We start from the raw sequence: 20,158 nt of genomic DNA, 5'->3' as shown, positions 1-20,158 counted from the left end.
TCCTTCTGGGCACTTAAAATATAATTATTTTATGTATGACCACTTTTGAAGAAACTCGGAAAACTGTACTAGGAAGGAACACAAATTAAAAAAAAAGTTCCTACATTACATCATAACACAGTCATTGGATAAGTTTAACTTTTATGCTTAAACCAACATATTACAGTATATTGTTATATCACTTGGTGATGATATTTCATTTTTGTTTACTGGCAAATCTGTGGTAAACCATCAGCATGACCTTAGTTCAATGAGTGATATACAGTACCACCTATTTTCCACACATCTAGAAAAGAACAGAAAAGAACTATTGTGATACAGAATGAACCAGAAATTATTGTCAATTTCTATCGGCACTGTACAAATCACTAGGTTGGGAAAGCACAGACTGAACACAAATTAAACTATATGGAATAAAATAATGCATTACAAGATTAATACATCAAAAATCTCAATTTAGGGCAAAAAATACTGTATTCTCAACTGTTGTTCTATGGCCCAGTTATCAGCACAGCAGAAAATTAATACAAAACTTATTTTTTCTTTTTCCTTATGAGAAAATTAAATGTAATCAAAGCTACTGATAACTTCTTAAATAATGGTCATGTCTGTTTCTTTCATCCTTTCCCCCATAAATAAATTATTGAGGTTAATTAAAGCACTTCAGCCTTTAATTAAAAATAGAAAGATGGGATTGATGGTCCCTAATTACGCAAAAAAGCTCAACAAACAAGCAACTTCACAGATCACAGAAACTTGCATGAGCAGTAACTATTAGTAGCAGAAGTGCTTTCATCCTTTTCTCACAATTGTGGAAGACAAGATTTTCTGTTTTATTTCCGAACTGTATAGCTTGACAAAAGGGAGCTGATTAGGATGAAAAGCAGATTACCCGCGCTCGCTGAAACCCTTGGGAGTTCCACTTCGAAGATGATGCTGTGTTTAATTGACCTTGTGCCCAGCAGGGTTCTGTCTCTGAAGCATAGTACCTCCACTGAATCCAAAAGACCACCCCTGACGTCAGGAACAGAAAGAAGAAGCTGAATATAAAATAGCTGGACTTATTCAAACAAGTATTGTACGCCTGCAATCATGAAGAGTGCTGTTATTTAATAGGTTCTCCTTTTGATACTGAAATTTAAATGATTTTTGCCATGTTGCGATGTACATTAAAATATGTAAAATACAAACAAAATTGACCAAAATAAAAATTACCATCAGGGCAAATTTGTTCATATTTAAGGTAATCTGCATGTTTAGAATGCGAGCTACATTACAGCTCTACATTTTACTGTACATCAAGCTCAGAAACAATACGTCTTTTGCAACTTTGTACCATTTGCAGGCGATAAGGAAAAGAAGATTCCTCAATGGCCATCCAGGATGCTGAGGCAGAGTGCAAGGATCATAGACAGCAACTGTAACCTTAAGACAACAGAAAGAATATGTCAATTAAAGTAAAAGAAAGAATGAACTGTCATTGTATTAGATTGGAACATCTGTACATATGTCTGCTCCAGAAGATGAACACAACTACAGAAGATGTTAAACACTGCCTTACACCTTTTCTTGCCTGTATTATTGAAGTAATATATGAACTGTAACACAATACTTGTGATGACACTAAGATCACACTTTATCCTATCTTACATCCTTGGAGATTTGCATATTATGCTGGTTATTACATGACTGAGTAATATTGCACACTTGCCCATGCGTTGTTCTAGTCTCCATACCTTCTTTTGCTCCTTGAAGAAGTCATCCCATTTTCCGAGCACAGATACTGAAACACAGTCCTCTGTATACTTCACAAGAAAATACGGAAGAGCCGTAGCCCCGTTCTCATGGCAAAGACTATCATAAGCCTTCTGCAATGCTTGAGTCTGCGACAATATCATATAAGAAAATCTGGTTATTTTTAATCAATATATAAGGCAACATAATAAAGACATTGAAATGTGATGGCATAATAACTTATGTGCTGTAGTCCAAAAACAGTATTTGTGTCTCCCAAATGAAACTCTACATTTAAAGTCAGTGCATAAGACTTTACATTAAGGTCAGCTGCATAAAGAAGGTTCCCAAAACCCCTTTTCAGGTGGAACACTTCTTCAATGCCATTCCAAGAGATGTGGTTTATAGACAATAGAATATATTCATCTTCTAGAGAGTGTGTTGTATATGTGATACTACTCTTTCAAATGGCCCAGTTTTATACATTTGCAAGACTGTAAAATTTGCAAAGACAAGTTTCGGACACTCGTAAAAAGAAATACTTTTTGTATATGTTACTTATTCAATGCCAATCCAACAAACCTGCTTAATAGAGAACTTTTCTTCAAGAGTAACAGGCGGCTGAATTATTTGAATTCCTTCTGAGAAGCACAAGACAGGGAAGCAAAACCAGTAATAGAAATGATACTTCTTTAGATCCTGGAAAAATAAATTATTGTATATGAGTAAAATGTCGCGTGAGAGGAAAATTATATTGTCAAAACATTCAGGAATATAAAAGGCTTTATAGGAAAAACTGCATTTTATTTGCACTGCATATACAGTAAAACATCTGTGGAATATTTAATCCATCCTTTTTCTAATCACTTTATCCAATACAGGGTAGTGAAGGACCTGGAGCCGATCCCAGAAAGCAATGGAGGAAAATGGAGCTCCCGGAGGAAACATATACACAAGGAGAGCATACAAACTCCACACAGAAAGAACCCCAAGAATTGAACCAAGGGCTCCAACACAATGAAGCAGCAACACTAACCATTGTGCCTCCATAACGCCCGAACAGCATTGCTGAATTTTATTACAAAGCAATATCTGTGAAAATAAATGTTACGCAACACTAAGCTTCACTGCAGTTAACTTTTTAAACTTAAACTTTGTTAGTTCTTCTTGGAAAGCACAAAGACCTAATAATCATACCAAATGGTAATCTCAAGACCCTTACAGGTTTCTGTGGTCATACAAAACAATTAATTATACATCAATAAGAAGATGAAACCAAAATGTTAGAGAGTTTCTTATCATCACTGTTCTAAATACGTACCGCAAAAGTCAATAAAAGAAATTTGCTTAGAATTGAGGGATTTTCTAAAACCTCTCCAGACTGTATTGCATCCCATATCTGTAAACAAAATACAGTTATGACAAAAAAAAACAGAAACAACAAATATATCAAGTATAACTTATATGGTAAAGATGAAAAATGTTGTCTAATTCTACACTGTTTATATTACCTGTTTTTCCGTGAATGACACTAAAGATAAGCCCATTCCCCTAAAACTTAATTTAATATAACATTCTACATAAAATTACTTAATACAAAAAAAGTACAATGCTATGTTTTATTAGTAAAACCGGCAAAAAGTACAAATATGGAAATATGGCGTTTGCTCTATGCTGAATATCTTTAGTTAGTGACCACGTTAAGTAGAAATATGTAATACAATAATTATTCTACACACACAATTATTGTTCATCACATAACAGAAATTCTGCAAATAAAATTTGTGTGTGCTTAATAGATGGCACGTTTCCATATTAAAATCAGTTTATACTTTCCATCATTTTAAGAACGTTACAAATGTCAAGATTAATCAAGATTGTTCATTTTTAAGTATATGAAAATTATTCAATCAAGTTTTAAGGACTGAAAATCCTTAATTGACTTTAATGCACTCTTTTAATGGACCAAGTTAAAATTGGGACAAATGAAACACACTGTGACTACTCTTATTCACCCATTTTCCAGATTTTCGCTCGGGAAAGACCATGGCTTTTCCTTGTTTGATTTAAAAATACTCAAAGGTCACAGTTTATGACCATTTGGAGTTTGCGTAAGACATGCCCATCAATAAAACATCTAAAGCCTTACAAAACAAACTTTTCCAATCTTAGAAATATGACATCAAAATACAGAATTAAAATACTACAGTTCACTACGAAGTCTCTGTAATAACATAAAGCCCCCTTTTTTTTGTAGCCAGTCTGACTTTACATATATTTAACTTACCTGCTTGGCTTCTTTTTCCAGTAGTGTTTTCTTATCACAAGACTTAAAGGATTCCAGAGTGTTTGTGTTGTAGAGAGTACCAACTGCAGGGCAACAGCGGGTTGGAGTGGGGCCATCTCTAAATACATAGAGTAGCAGTTTTACTGAAGTAAATTAACTTCACTACTGGTGACAAATCTTTATAGGTGTTTAATTGGTCACACTGTCATCACATTCACTAACTGTCTTCAAATTTCAAGGCTTGGTTGTCAACTATATTTAAGTTAGATGGCAATCATGTACTGTAGCTACACGCTAGTTCATTAAGAACACGAGCGTTCATGGCTTATTTGGTGTGTGCATGCCAATGATACAACATTTTTGCAACATTTTATTCCGAAGCATAGAACAATTCAGGAGGCAAACTTTGAAAAGGAATGGAATGACAGATTAACTTTTTTTTTTTACCAGAATGTGGAATCAATTCTCACACTATATTTTGCTTCACGGGTAAAAGGTTCACTGTCCTGCTGTATGTAAGAGTAAAATCAATCAGTAAACACATGGCTTGCAGTTTGTCAACAAAGAATTTCCTTTTCTTTTCATTTTCCCAATGATTTCAGCCGCCCTTTCTGCAATACAATTATTGGCATGCATGCATACAAGAACACACACATAGCCAGTTACATGAAATGTGCCTCCGCCGAACATCACTGGCCTTTCTCATAAATGAAAAGAAAGGTCAAGATGTTGCCAGAATGCACCCGTTTGCCCTGACACGAAAGCTTTATGTAATTCAAAATTACATCATAATTTCTGTTTTTCATCAACAAAATAACAGGTCTCTTATTTATCAGCTGAAACCATGCCATTTTTAAAGATCATATCATGGAATCTAATCTAAAAACTACAACTGCATGAGCTTTAAAAGGAAAATATGAATAAGTTCTACAGGGAAAAGCAAAGTAAAAGTATCAGGTTAATCATGGCAATGGCAGCCACCCTGCACTGCAGACAGTTATATAATGCAATATGTTGAAAGAGCAAAAAAATAAGAGCTTCAGAAAAACTAATCTATTTCAATAAAACTTGGGTTTGTTATTCAGAACACAGTGTTCCTGAGCTTCTATTCTCTCTCCTATTTTTTTAATTTAAGTACTCTCGACTAGACAGCAAAAAATGACCCTCAACAGTCTGAAACATCTTGCTTTTGCCACGTTCATGTTATTAGTAATGAAGCAGAGTACAACCTTTATCTGAAGTACAAACCACATTCTAAATTTAGATACTCACACATCAAAGGCACTGAATTCCAAGGTTAATCGAGTAGGGAGCCCAACAGGATCACCTTGAAGGTGAACATGAACAAGACAACAGATTACATAAATCACAGTTTTGCACAACAGAGCTGTGTTAACTTGCATCCAATACCCTCTTTTTATTGACCTGTGAATGAGACAAACTGGATGCTGACTGGACATGTGTCAAGTTTATATCATAACAATAAGTACATAATTCATATGTATTGTATAGCAGAGATGTGGTGCCTCTAATAAAGATATAACCAAAGCTCAAAGCAGAAGGGTTCAAAGGTGGGCAGTTTATATCTATGTCTTTGAATGACTATAACTAAATGTTTATTTTAATTGGGAAATTCTGAGCTGAAGCTACATGAATATGGACTTCTGAACGCTCTCCAATTCTGTAATGTGTACAGTAAATTAATAATAATAATTGCTTACACTTATATAGCGCTTTTCTGGATGCTCTACTCAAAGTGTCTTACAGGTAATGGGGACTCCCCTCCACCACCAATATGCAGCCCCACCTGGATGATACGACAGTAGCCATAGTGCACCAGTACACTCACCACACATCAGCTCTCAGTGGGGAGGAGAACAGAGTGATGAAGCCAATTCATAGATATTAGGAGGCCATGATTGGCAAAGGTAAAGGAAATTTGGCCAGGATGTCGGGGTAACACCCCCACTCTTTTCAAGAAACACCCTGGGATTTTTTATTGGGATTTTTAATGCCCAGGGAGGTCAGGACCTCGGTTTTAAATCTCATCCGAAAGACAGACCGTTTTACAGTATAGTGTCCCCATCACTATACTGGGGTATTAGGGCCCACACAGACTGGGTGAGCGCCCCCTGCTGGCCTCACTAACACCTCTTCCAGCAGCAACCTTAGTTTTTCCCAGGAGGTCTCCCCTCCAGGTACTGGCCAGGCTCATGCCTGCTGAGCTTCAGTGGGCTGCCAGTTGTGAGTTGCAGGGTGCTGGCAATGTAAAGTAAACTGGATTCAGTTTGGTGGCAAACAAGTCAATCCCCCTTGCAGGTTTATCTCATAAATGCCAAACTCTACGTCCAAGCACTTGAAATGCTGACCTGCTGGCATCAGGAAGCTGTAGCCCATCTTTTACGTTTTGAGGGCTTTTCAATCATTTGAAGTGAACTCACAGGGAACACATCTGACCTTCTAAACTAAATCCTTGCAGCATTTGAACAGTTTGCAATGCGCTTCCTCATACATTACCCCTTTCCTGACTCCACTCACCATTATAATAGTACCCTTTGATGCTTTTTGGACTTTCATCCAGCCGGTAGTCATTGAGTTTCTTCTGCGTGAGCTCGTGCCAGAAGCCAGCTTCCAGGGCGCTGCTGAAAGGAGCAAACTGCAGCTTGGGCGGCTCAACCTGAGCTGTTCCGCCTCTCTCTGTGGGCAGGGCCGCCATTCCGCTCTACAACTTCGGTTTGCTTCTGGAACAGAATGTACAACACAGCGCACAGCTCACGTGTTTGTACGCTGTACCCTCAACACAAAATACCATCCCAAAACATTTTAAAACAGATCAAGCGCAAACTGCGTTCTGGTTGCAACTGAACAGCGCATTCACAAAACGTTTTTTTTTTTAGTTTAGCCACAAGTCCTACCTCCATCTGATCTATGTTTATGCTTGGCAAGAACAAACTAATTTTCCTTTTCGTGATATTAAGGAATAAACATCTCCAACCCACAAAGAACGTTTTTTGCAAAGACCTTTTCTTAGGAAGAAAATCCTCCAAATCACACACTAACTACAGGGGCTAGGAGAGATTACAGCCAGCAATAAATTGCAATGGACTGATGACATTCTCACAGTCTTACTTAAAAAAAATGAGGAATGTTAGTCATAGACCCTTAACTAGGATATTTACGTTCCCACTTAAGATGGGCTCTGTACCAACAGATTGAAGGAATGGCAATTTTAACATCAGTTCATAAAAGAGAGGCAACACTGAACCATTAAACTATAAACCAGTCTGGAAATGTCACAGCTAAAGCAGAAGAATACTTAGGAAATATTGTCTGTCTCTTAAAATCCCATTATGGATTTAGAAAAGGAATATCTTGCTTAACATATTAAAATTCTTTAAACTGCAAGGACAGTTAATACCAATAGGTGCTCTAACGTCACCTGTTCACTAGCAATTTAAAGCAATATATGCATGTGAATGGAGAACTGGTTCACTGAACATGTAACAGCAAGTCAATTTAAGAATAATCTCTACCTGGGCCAAAGTAAACAGTTATGTAATGCTTAGATCCATTTTAGGCCAATTGCTCTTCCTGATCCCTATCAATGATTTGGAAACTAAAAGGAAACTTACTTAAGGTGGAGAATAGGAAGCTCTTCTTTATACATAAGAGTTTTGAGTGTTTAAACAGGCCTCCCAGTCTGCTGCTGATGTTGATGTCCAAACTTCAGGCTCCTTCAAAATACAGCTGAATAAAATTTTGTCTTAGATACTAAAATACCAAATGAACAAGATGAGATGAATTGCCTCCTCAGGCTTTCTGCAGGCTTTCTTATGTTCTTAAAAGGAGGAGAAAGAAAAAAAAGTCCTTAATTACATTACCTCCACCTCTGCTGAGTTTGGAAATAAGCATTAATGAAACAAGGGACACTCAGTCTTCAATAGCAAATTTTGAATATAAATCAAAGGGGAATGACTCATCAGTCTTTATTGCATTTTATTGTAAATGACCTTTTTTTAACTCAAAGGAGTATCCTTTTTTAGTAACATAAACAGAATTAATGAATTACTTCAATCAGGATGAATTCAAATTCATGGGTTGATTAAGACAGCTTATTTCATCACCTTGTTAGATTCGTGCAGAATATCAATTGATTCAGTAACTTTGATTTAAGTTTTTTAACCGGATGCAAATAAGAAAATGCAAACCTATCACAGTCCACATCGAATTTGCTTGTTGTTTACTGCATATGTTCAAAGTTTTCGTTGAACACAATAATTTATTTTGCAAAAAAAATGGCAAGAAACAGTTTTAGAAATGATAAAAGTATCAATTTGTAGATTAAGATTAAAGAACTAATTTCACGTTGAAAAGTTTTTTCTTTACTGTCAAAAGGAGTAAAAAGTTGATATTTGAAAAAAATGTATTAAACACAAACGAAGGCAGACATTTTAGTGCTTCTAAAATTAGGATATGCAACTGTTGATTTTTAATTGACTCATGCAAAAACTGATATAAATCAAACAATTAAATTCTTAGTTTTCCATTGTGTCCAGATTAAAAATATATATAATTTTGGAAGCCATACATCTCCAAACTTTTTTTTTTTACACAGACATCAACAGCCCTCTTTTCTCTTTTGAACACGAAGAACAGGGCTCAGTAAAGTAAAGTAGCACTGGAACACCCCCCTCCCACCAAAAGACACACAGCTCGTACAATAATTCTTCTTCTTTATTTAAACTCAGAGATTCAAAGTGTGAAACAGATTTTAATCCCCTAATAAGCTCTGCTGTGGATGAACGTACTTTCATTCAACAGGCTTCCATAAGACAGACAACACAATTTGTGTAATTAAATACTGGCGCCACCAAGTCTCTTAAGCATTTACATGATCCCATCTGGCATTCTTATACACATTTTAAATTAAACAAAATGCTAAATTCTGGATATTCTAACAAAATACCCCAACCACAAAATTAAAGATCTTGTAGCTCAACAATCCTTTCTTGTAGTACAAACAATTTGACATTTTGAAGGCAAACAAGCATTCACAATACTTGATAATCCTGAATCTGTCCATGTGAAAACTCTGTAGTAAACTATTCAGTCTTTACTTTTCTCTATTATGAACATAAATAGAAATTAGGAACAGTTTAATGCCATTTTAATGATATACAGGATGACAAATTATGATTAAGCACCCAAGTAAAAAATGCATTTACGGTTCATAATGACTGAGAAACTGATAAATTGCACTAGACAGCAAGACTTGCTTTTCCTTCCTACTTCATCTTCTATCTGACATTTAACATGATGCATTAAAGAAGAGCTTTTCAGCATATTTGATACGGATTAAAAGAACCCAAGGCTCAATGCAATCACTGAGCAATACACATCTGGAACTTTAAATACTTCACAAATTATACTGACCTTGTCCTTAAAATATGCATGTAATGCTAATGGTTAAGCCAGTGATCACTGTCCAAATACCACTTCTGCCTGGTAAAATCAGACAAAAATAGACCCTTTCTTTTAAATTAGCAAAGTGAGCCTACATGCATGCCAATGGCTTGTACTTCAGAGGTGCTTTACATGATTTCCAGTTGAAAATATTCCAGATCTTGAAAGCTTGATTGTATCTATTCAGTGAAATTCTCTGCCTAATACCAATCATTAATAAAAGAATAAATCAAGACTCCAAAATAATTTAAGGACCATTGTTCTACCAGCAGCTAAACCATCTGCAGAGGAAGAGAAAATATTTAAAACCCATAACATATAATCTTTGGACTCTTCGCTGAATTTCTAGGTGCTATGTTTGTATGAGTCTTTTATTTATTTTAGCAAAATAGTTACTAATACCAATGGTATAAGCAAAAATAATATTTATATCTTAATACAATGTAGTTTAAACTCCATTAATAAAGATGCATAACACTTTATTAGATATTAAGATGTTAACATTATTGGTAGGTAAAAAGTGAATACACAAGCAAGACTTTGACCAATACAAAATATAAACTGACCATCAAAATAAACTTGTCGCTATCTATTCACATATGTTTACAGCAAAATGAGGTATGGATTTTGATTAAAATGTTTTTGATGTCATTCTGATGAATTGTTTATGTATTACTAATCGTGATACTCTTGAGTGACTGTTACATAAGCAATGAATCACCTCATGAGTGAAAGAGCTGACTGGGCACAGGTACATTTTCTAACCTTGAAAGACGTTACAGTCAAACACAGCCTGTCAATGACAGGCCATAATCAAGGAGACCACAAGCCAGGACACTAAAACCGATGGCGATGTCTCTAAATGTGATTGGTAAGGACAGTAGTGTCTAGGTGATACAGAATTCCACCTGTAGTGATTAATAACAGCCCGACTGCAGATGTCTACATTGGTCAAGTCCTGGGACCTCACTTGCTGCTCGACCTGATTACAGCAGGACAACTCGCATCCTCATGCTGCTCATATAATAATGGCATTCATGTGATACTTAAGACATGAATGCCCTTCTTGCCAGAGTTAAGCCGCCATGAACATTTTCTGGATGAACTAGGACAGTATACACCATCTATGATGACAGATGTTAATCAGCACAAATGTTTTACCTATGTCATTCAATAAAATGTCAGTGTACCTGCCACAAAAAAACTGATAGCTTTTTTGCAGGTTGTACATATTTGTACATATGCTTCAAAATTTCTTTTGAAGTTCAGTGCAATTTAAACAGCCACAAGATTATGTTTCTCCAGTAAGTACATCTAAAAAAAATCTATAATTTAAGTATACACATTTATAACATAGCCTACAGATACAGACAAAAATACTGAAACCTTTCTTTTCTAACAATTTTATTTCCCTACGGAGTTACTTATTGATCATATTTATCAATACAGGCTTTCCAAGGTTAATCAAATACTAATAACGTTCATACCTGAAGAAGCGGCAACTATATCAATAGATTTGCAAATGTTAGTATTGGATCCACTTAAACACTCCATTAAACTTGGTTAATTCACATGGACTTTTTATTGTTACACACCCAGATAAAACAGTGTGCTCAAAAACTAAGCTCAAAAAGCAAAGTGAATAACAACAGGGCAAGCAGGAGTTTTGAAAGAATGAACTGAATATGCAGACTGCACTAAAAGCATTTAATTAGTAAGTGGTCATCAGATCTTAAATCAGTGCTACAGGTGCTTTAGAAGATCTGTATTCATATCAGAGGCATACTGTTCTGTTACATATTCAAGAAATAGATTCAAACTAAAATCCCACACATTTCTTTAAAACATTTAATTATGCTATTCCTGTAGGTGGAATCAACAGCACTGGAAATAAATAGCCCACAAGTTACCATCATCTAGTAACTTGTTGGCTATTTTACATTAATCAATCTTAATTACAGATTAATTTTAGTAGTCACGTAAATTTCAGTTTTAACTTGAAGCTACAGTATACGTTCCACTTTGAGCCGCAGGTTTATGAAACAGTAACATATTGTTGCTCTATAACACAATGAAGAGTTTGAATTTCCACGTTACCTTGACTGTTTTACTTTCTGATAAAGACGCATGCTGGCATTGTTTTCTTGGTTATTATTTTTCTTCAGAATCCATCCTTAACATACTACACACTTACCAAATGAGGCGGGCAAGAATAAGGTTATTATTTAGTCAGGTAACGACCTACGTTTTAATGAAAAATGAATATGCAACAGCTTTGAGCTACGTAGCTGTAACGTGACAGTTATATAGCTCACCTTATCATTTAGATTCATATCATAAACAGAAAATTTAACTCAAAGAAAACGTAGAATATTTTGCAGATTTTACAGAAAGCAGTCCAACACTATGTGCTTTTCACTATGAAAAGGAGTAACTTCTATTTGGACTCGAAAAGAAATCATCACATATATTTTATTAATCATGTTTATTAGATAGCCAAGTGTTCTGAAGAGAAGGCATATCATTCCGACTACAGGGAAGCTGGATGAAAAAACTGTACTAAGTATAATTTTGTTATGTACCCAGACCAAAAAACAACAAAATGCTCCAGCCTGCATACTTACCAAAGCTACTTCCGCCTTCGACATTTGTGACCGGGCGCTTTTAGAATGACGTCAGACGTACGCAAAGAATGCACGTCATGTATTAGTTACGCCAGTGTTGTGGGAGTGATACGAATTTCCAACAAATTACAGCGTCCAAATGTATAATCCTTTCTGATTTATTATAGTACAGGCGTCTGCAGAACTAGGAATGTGAAATTATTAACAAACATCCCATATTTACCACAAAAAGCCTTTCCAAGACCTAAATAATAACAATCCAGTAGATATCGTCTACATTTTTTAATTGCATTACAAAATGAAAGCCAAAAGGTTAGCAATAACTTACGTAAATCTTTAAATCCAAAAAATTAAGGAACTAAATTGAAGCTAACAAGGTAGACAAGGCACACGTAGCCTGGCCATTATAGCTATCTGTTTGTTTCGCCACTAACATAGATTAGTGTTGCATGCAAAATAATCAATATTTTCATCCACAGAAGTCGACCGTGGAAACCACTTACTGCATTAAGGCATTACATTTAAATACAGGTTACGGTGCATTAACTATTGTATAAAAAACAAAGAACCAAAACAGAAACAAAAAGGCGCAGACAGCCAAGCACGAAAAAACCGAGAAAAACTGATATGCACCATTCCTTTTCATTCTGATAAGAAGGAAATCTCCCTGTTGTAGCTAAAATAGTAACGTTACCTCCCCACGAAGCAACGCAGCGAACTATAAGGTGAGTTGCCTCACATGAAACTAGAATCGTTTTTCTTGGTTTAATACAAAATGGATCCCAACATGATATCGATAAATAAAGCGTGGTGCCGCATGAAAGATTTAAACCTGTTTCATACTGCAGCAATCGACGAACAAACGATATTTTGTGATTGGTTTTCCCCCAAAAATATCCTGAACAGATTTCAAAATTCCCATGACCAGTGCATGTAGTGATGTGGTTTTTCTAGTCTGGCTATACTGAGAACGAGTTGAACTGGAGACTCAAACTACATTTTTGGTGCCTGTTCATCAGATGCAGCAGTCCTAAGTGTCCATGCTAGGAACTACAGTAATTGCTCAGCAGCGCCATCGAAAACGAATCGGCCTTGATCTATTCTTTTCTCTGTGACAAGTCTAAGCCTGTTAAAAACCAATTTATTGGTATTACGTTAATCAATTTAACATATGCCCTAGTGGAAATTGTAGTAGAAAAGGTTCGTCTGCTATCTACCAGTGACCAAGATCTTCTAGTTCAGAAAACGTTCAAAAGCCCATTGAGATCTGTTTATTACTGCATCAATCTTAAACAGTTTATACTGCATTCTACTGGCAATAATTCAATAATAATTAGTGGGTACAGTGTTGTTGTTGTACTATGGATATGAGAGTTACCTATTGTTAAGCAACATTTCTAATGTCTTTCAAATATTCATGAAACCATGTTAGGGATTTTGTCAGTTACCTGAGTAATTTCTCAGATATAGTCATTAAACATATTAAACCTATTTATTACTGTTGGTATGTACAAGCAGTCAAATAAAAACTGTCTGTGATGGGCACCACAACGAAACTATGAGAATGAAAATATAATCTCCTGATGGAATCCCCCCCTCACCTCTGCCACCACTGAATACAGTAGTTTAGTTGTGACATTGTCTTGTTTTTTGCTTGTTGAAAAAATAAATATATATAGCATTTAAAGTTAAATCTACAGAATCACACAAAACCACACAATTTGTCTTTTTAAATACATGCAGAACAAACATATTTTAGCATACTGCATGATCACATTTATCATAGATTTAATAACTTACTGTACAATGTAGTTAAACTACATGACTATTCCCATATGAATAGAGTTAACTAACCTGTTGATAGAGTTAATGTTGGGCACAAAAAAAACTTCTGAAGAAAGGAACTGTCCATCTCCTCATTCTGGATGAGAATAATGCCATGATCATGAGCATTAAAAGCTGCTAAAACTTGGATAGAAGCTCTGTACATAAAGTACTGTGTTGCATGTCCATAAGCATTTCAGGACATCAGTTTGCATACTACTTTTCACTGTGGACCACGAGCTCGGTTAAGTGCAGAAGTGCCACAGGACTGATTCACAAGCTGACACCTTGTTAGCAAACTGAATTCACACTGCACATTTTTTTTTGTTTAAAAATAATCAGTATTTAATTAAGTTGCAAAATAATTTTTAGTTTTCATGCACCATGTCTGAAAATAAATGTTTAATTAGGAACAGATGAGAAATAGCTTTGAAGCCTCTGAAACAAGCCTGCATTCTCGCTTTAGAAAGCATGTTTACAATTGTTACAAAATATACATTTGTTACAACTAGAATTTAAAGAAGACAATTGTACCTACCATATACTGTACCTTGTCAAATTTTGTACACCATGATATCACCAATTGTATTCATGATATACCGTACTACTGAGCATACTGTACATCTTACTGGTACTACATGCTATTGATATACAGTATGTGTCACTGTACATTCCACAGCCATTCTTGAAAACATACTTTTATGAGACCACAAAATATTTCCCCCTCTGAATGTATAACCTCTGGACTCTTGAGAAACCCAGCTCTTAAGAGATACGAGATGTGAAGTGGATGATCACAACAAAAAAAAGAAAGCTATAAGAGTCTACTACTTATTTTGTCCATTTTCATTTTTTGTCAATGTTTAATTTAAGCTTTTGTTTATCCAATGTGTTTGGAATGTTATTTAGCTGTGACTTAGTTCTCAATATTGTGTCGTGTCCTTAAGTTTTTCTCAGAATTGCACACTTTCATATTGCAGTCAATCTTCAGGAGCCATGGTCAGTGGACCCGAAGGTTGTTAGAGTAAGCTACAAATTCTGAAAAAACACGAACATCTTCCATTGAGAAAGGAGCATTTGGTACTGAGTCAATTTGGTACTGGTTCCATAGGCGTTCTTGAACTGAATGAGCCTATTGTCTCTTCAAAGAGAGATTATTAAGACTTTGCTCTTTTATGTCCAGACAGAAGCTCTTACCTTTGAAGTAGTTCAGTTAGTCTTGTTGATTTGACTCTATTGGGCATTACAAATGACTGCTGAATCATCTTAAACATGGGTAGTGTGACTGAAGCTTACAGTATTGTTTACTGTTTTTATGTCTTTGAACCTTGGAGGTTTTGATGTATTTGGACATTACAAATACTTAAAACTGATTTGCTTGGTAGTTAGTCCTATTGAAAAAGAACCACACTAATCTTGATACTATATCTAAATATGTTATTAAAAAAATCTTGCAGATCCCAAATACTGTAAATATTGTAAGCTGTAGGGAAAGATAAGCCCTTTCTTTATCAATATTTCTGTTACATCTCTGTATAAGGTGTTTTGCCATTTCCTTTTCACTGTAACAGTAAAGCCAAAATCTTATATTTTCTTGTAATAGTGCTCTACATTCCTTGATAGAAATATAGTATTTCTCTAAGATAACCTTTCATATGCGTTGAAAAACAAATACAAAATTGATGTTGAAATAGTTTATTACAGTACTCGTAACCATTACTGATATTGTTACATGATATATTACTGTGGTATCCATCATTTTCTTATTACTTCATCCAATTTAGGTTTGCAATGGAGCTGGAACCTGCAAATAACGGATTCAAGATGGGGTATACCTCAGATCGGTCGCCAGTCCATTGTAGTAAATGTGCAGTATTTACAAATTTGTTTGACTTTTCCTGCTTTTGGCCTGTGAATTATTAAGTTCTGTTCTGAAGGATTAATTTTGTCAATTATTTAAAACAAATTTAAATCTGTCACTTCTTTAACAAAACAGGCATGAATTAAAATAACACGTTACTGAAACATTTTACATTTCTGAATAAAGTGCACCGTCAATGGATGTGGAAAATGTATCAAAATGCTACGACAAAGAAAAACAATGTTGTTTAGTTAAATAATAGATTACTTTGTAAATACAGCCAGCACAGTGTAATACACAATTTACTCAACACATAAATAAAGGCATTAATTTGATCCAGCAAACTTTAACAAATATTTTTATAAAGTGAACAATAAATAGCATGAGTCATAAATTTAAGACGTTGTTTTTAGATACAAACACTAGTAGATTCTACATAAGATTTTTGAATAAAACACAAAGGTTGCATGTTGTTTCAAATTCACAGTTCCATTTTCAACCAAACATTAAGTTAATATGAAACACGTAAACCACTTTTTAAAACATTTGTCTGTTCTGTAATGAATATAAGATAGTTATTGGAAAATACAAAAGATTTGCTTCATACAGTATATATCCAATGTCCAGTGTTGCCTACAAGGAGAAGGAAAAAAAAATATTTACATAATGAGAATACTGAAACAAACAAATGAATCACTAGTCCTTCTTTATATAGTTCTTTGGTTTGAGAGAAATTAGGATTCCAGTAAGTTTCCAATCAAATAGCCTTTAATTGGTACAGTATGTTTTAATTTTTAAATGGCAGGGCAGCTTGTTCATTCATATTTCTAAAAATAAAATATTTCTTAACGATAATGAATACAAGGATTTATTGATTAGTGATTAAATGACTATCATCTTTAACATTTAATTACAAAATAAATTATTTCAAAATGACGCACATAACACTAGGATCAATACTATACAATTCTTTCTGTGTGGAAATGTAAAAGGCCACTATGTTTCATGCTGTCAACATCAATAGCAGAAACTGTGGTACCTGTTTTGGACATAAAAGGTCTGTGATCTAAGATTTGCTTTCAAAACATGGATGAATACTTTTCATATAAACACTAACCTGAATAGCAAGAAGGCCTCTTTCAGACTGGAATAGAAGCTCATTGAAATGCTAATAAGTAAAAATGTTTTCCAGAGGTTATTTTAGGATGATGACTAAGGTGATAGTACTAATCTAAGGCAATGAAAGTCTTTATGCTCTTTTAATCTTTTGTGAACACATGGGGAAGATGTCATTGTACTGCACAGCAACAACAAGATCAACCACCGTAGGTCTCACACACATTGTTGAAGGAACTTTCTTTTGGAGAAAGACTTTAATTAGCATGATTATTTTTACACAAAAACATCTGAATTGCGTAAAATAGGTTCCTCATTTCAGAATAGTAAAATTGAAAAAAAAATGTATTGCTATTAGTCCTGAAATAGTTTCCTTTTACATTTAGAATGCTGAAACAGTCCTGATTCCTTTCTCATTTAAGACTTTTTGGAAATGATCTGAGTCAATTACAGAGGGTAATTTCAAGAGAAATTGAACGGACTTGTAGGGAGGTTTGGGATGATTTGGTATGAACTATCGTAATACCAAACACAATAATGCACACCCAGTGGTACGTGGAAAAAATCCTTTAAACTATTAGGAATGAATATGGAGTATATTTTTAAAGATTTTTTTGAAATTTTCATTGCAGAGGGGATAAATGAAAGGATTTAATGTGGAGTTGATATATCCTAGCCAGATGGTGAACATATGCAGGTCATGATGAACACATGTTTTACAAAAGGCCATTACCATAAAGGTTACAAAGTAAGGGATCCAACACACCATAAAACCTGCGATGATAAAGCCCAACTGTTTTGCAGCTTTCCGTTCTTTACTGATGCGAAGGCTCTGAACATACTGTTTGGACTGGGAGCAGAACTTTTGCCAAGACTGCTTCAGGTTATTCACACTGGCAGTATCTACCTTGGGGCTATTGCTGTGAGACCACGATGAAGGCTCAGGATGTGAGAACTCATCTTTACACAGGACTGTGGCGAACCTCTGAACATCAGAAATGTCTGTTATCTCGCAGACGCCAGCGACAGAGTTGGGCACAATTAAATTGCAGTCACTGACTGACACAAACATTGTGTTGACATCTTCATTCTCTGATTGCAGAATGCCCAGAGGCAAGCAGGCCATCTTCAAAGGTGTTTCAGGACCCATGGCCAGATGCTGTTCGTTTGTGTCCTCCTGTGTACCAAGAGAAGCAAGCGGGTGCTTTTCTTTATCTGTCAGGAACATGTCTTCTTGCAACTGCTTTTGATGTTTGGGAATAGTGAATAAAGCAGCCTGGTAGCAGCAGTTAGTTGTGTTTTTCTCAACCCAGGTCTCTATACCCTCATTTATGTCTTTTGGGTAGTATTGCTGTCCGAGGCTGTACTGATCAATCAAACCCTCAAAGTGGGAAGATTCCTGAGGAGCACTCTCTTCCAGTCTGACTACATCAGTCTTATGCCTCTTCCCAGATATTTTACAATTGTTAGCAAAACAGTTCCTGTTGTAAGAAGAGGGCTTCGACTCCTTGATGATCTCCCTTTGCCGATAATGCTTTCTCACTGCCATATATATCTGTGCGTAAAACCACAGCATCAGCACGGAGGGAACGTAGAAGTTCAAAACTGCAGTAAGGACTTTGAACCAGGTAACAAATCGAAAATCCGTGTCGCATTTGTTTTCCGTTTCGGGCCTTGGATCGACGTCGGAAAAGGTCCGCCATCCCAATATGGGTATGACCCATGTCATTGACAAAAGCCAGGCCCCTGATATCATCACACTGGCCCTGGCCCGGGTCCGATATTTGAGATATCTAAGTGGCTGCCTCACAGAGCGATACCGATCTACACACAAAATAAAGAGGCTGAAGATGGAAGCTGTACTGGCTACATAATCCATGACTAACCAAAACTGGCAAACCATGTTGCCTAGTCTCCACTCCTTCTCCAGCAAATACACAATGCTGAGGGGCATCACAGTAGCACCCACGATAAGATCTGCTACAGACAAGCTAACAATATAGAGGTTCCCAACTGTGTGCAGCGTTCTCTCCTTCTTGACAGCGTAAAGGACTAAGATGTTCATTATCACAGTCAACAACGACACAGTTCCGAGAACCAGTCCAAGCAAGGCATCATTTATTTGGTTGTGGAAAGTGACACTTGAGTTGTTCAGTCTTATTTCTTCAGCATCTGACTGTTTTTTCCAAGTGCCATTGAAGGAATTGTCTATGAGGGAAAGAACAGATGTAGTCTCCATTACTGAAGTCCTGGGTCTGTCCACATGGTGTAAAAAATGTAGAAGACCATAGACCATATTATGTTTTTGTCCTGGATCTTTCTCTGGTAACACCTACAAAATGAAAACAGAAAAAAATGACAGCATTTGAAAAACTGGAAATACTGTTTGATATCAACATATAGAATTAATGTTTCAATATCAGTATGAAATGCATGGGTCTAATGCTATTTGTATAGGCCTTGCATATTTTCTAATAAAATGCCTTGTTTTCTACTGACAAAGCATCAAATGTCTTAAAAAATCTAAAATCTAAAATCCATTAAGATACGTATATCGTTTTATATCTAACTACAGATCATTCAATTTTAATGTTAAACGTACTCTTAACGATAAACAAATGATTTGTAATTATTTCAGAAAACTATACAAAAATAATTCAATGGGCATAAAAAATTGAAAACTACGACAGTCCAAAGAGTGTTTTGGGAAACAAAAAATACCAAAGACTATTATTAATTATACGTATTCAATTGTTACTTTCCCTAAGGGGCAGAGCTTAATGCTTGTCCTAGTCAAAAGCATTAAACAGGACATAATGCAATTAAACTTCTTTTATGTCAATATCTAGTGCTGCGTTAAAGAGGCAGGAGGGTCTTCATTTATTTCCATATTTATTTTTCTTCAGTAAAAAGAAGCTGGATAAAAATACATTTCAAAGAAAAGATTTTAAAAAAAGATTCAACAGAAAAATGAGAAGCTGTCTGAGTTCAAAGACACAAAGCTTCAAAAAAGGAAAAAAAACAACCACTTCATAGATGCCTACTGTTTATGCAAGTAAAGAGCTTTGAAAAATGATCAGTTTATTTTATGTGGTCAAATCATGGAAGAAGAGGGGCTGCAATAAAGCTGCTGTAACTCCACACAAAGGACAAACAAGATGAGGAGTATCTCGTTTCAGCCACATTCTATCACATCCTTAATGTTTGTCAGATCTGTCTGGACTGATTTCATATCATGTGGATGATTCG

At 35.5% G+C, this 20,158-nt stretch overlaps 2 protein-coding genes across 2 annotated transcripts in view; both read right to left on the bottom strand.

The window, feature by feature from the left end:
* atg7 (ATG7 autophagy related 7 homolog (S. cerevisiae)) overlaps positions 1-12,184 on the bottom strand; it is a 65,647-nt gene extending 53,463 nt beyond the window's left edge. The window contains exons 1-10 of the mRNA XM_088915630.1: positions 12,109-12,184; positions 7,654-7,859; positions 6,560-6,762; positions 5,294-5,348; positions 4,022-4,139; positions 3,056-3,133; positions 2,317-2,433; positions 1,737-1,883; positions 1,337-1,425; positions 893-1,014 (exon numbers count right to left, since the gene is read on the bottom strand). Coding sequence (XP_088771756.1) covers positions 893-1,014; positions 1,337-1,425; positions 1,737-1,883; positions 2,317-2,433; positions 3,056-3,133; positions 4,022-4,139; positions 5,294-5,348; positions 6,560-6,737 — 904 coding nt within the window. The 5' untranslated portion in view covers positions 6,738-6,762; positions 7,654-7,859; positions 12,109-12,184. The remainder of the gene's footprint in view (positions 1-892; positions 1,015-1,336; positions 1,426-1,736; positions 1,884-2,316; positions 2,434-3,055; positions 3,134-4,021; positions 4,140-5,293; positions 5,349-6,559; positions 6,763-7,653; positions 7,860-12,108) is intronic.
* Positions 12,185-15,614: 3,430 nt separating this feature from the next.
* On the bottom strand, positions 15,615-19,235 carry hrh1 (histamine receptor H1). Its single transcript, XM_088917342.1, has one exon. The coding sequence runs from the start codon at positions 19,203-19,205 to the stop codon at positions 17,487-17,489; it is 1,719 nt and encodes a 572-aa protein (XP_088773468.1). The 5' UTR covers positions 19,206-19,235; the 3' UTR covers positions 15,615-17,486.
* Positions 19,236-20,158: the final 923 nt, after the last annotated feature.

The sequence above is a fragment of the Atractosteus spatula genome, chromosome 5 (genome assembly GCF_055471065.1).
Source record: "Atractosteus spatula isolate fAtrSpa1 chromosome 5, fAtrSpa1.hap1, whole genome shotgun sequence".
NCBI classification, from domain to species: domain Eukaryota; kingdom Metazoa; phylum Chordata; class Actinopteri; order Semionotiformes; family Lepisosteidae; genus Atractosteus; species Atractosteus spatula.
This window is presented reverse-complemented; position numbering and strand designations above follow the sequence as displayed.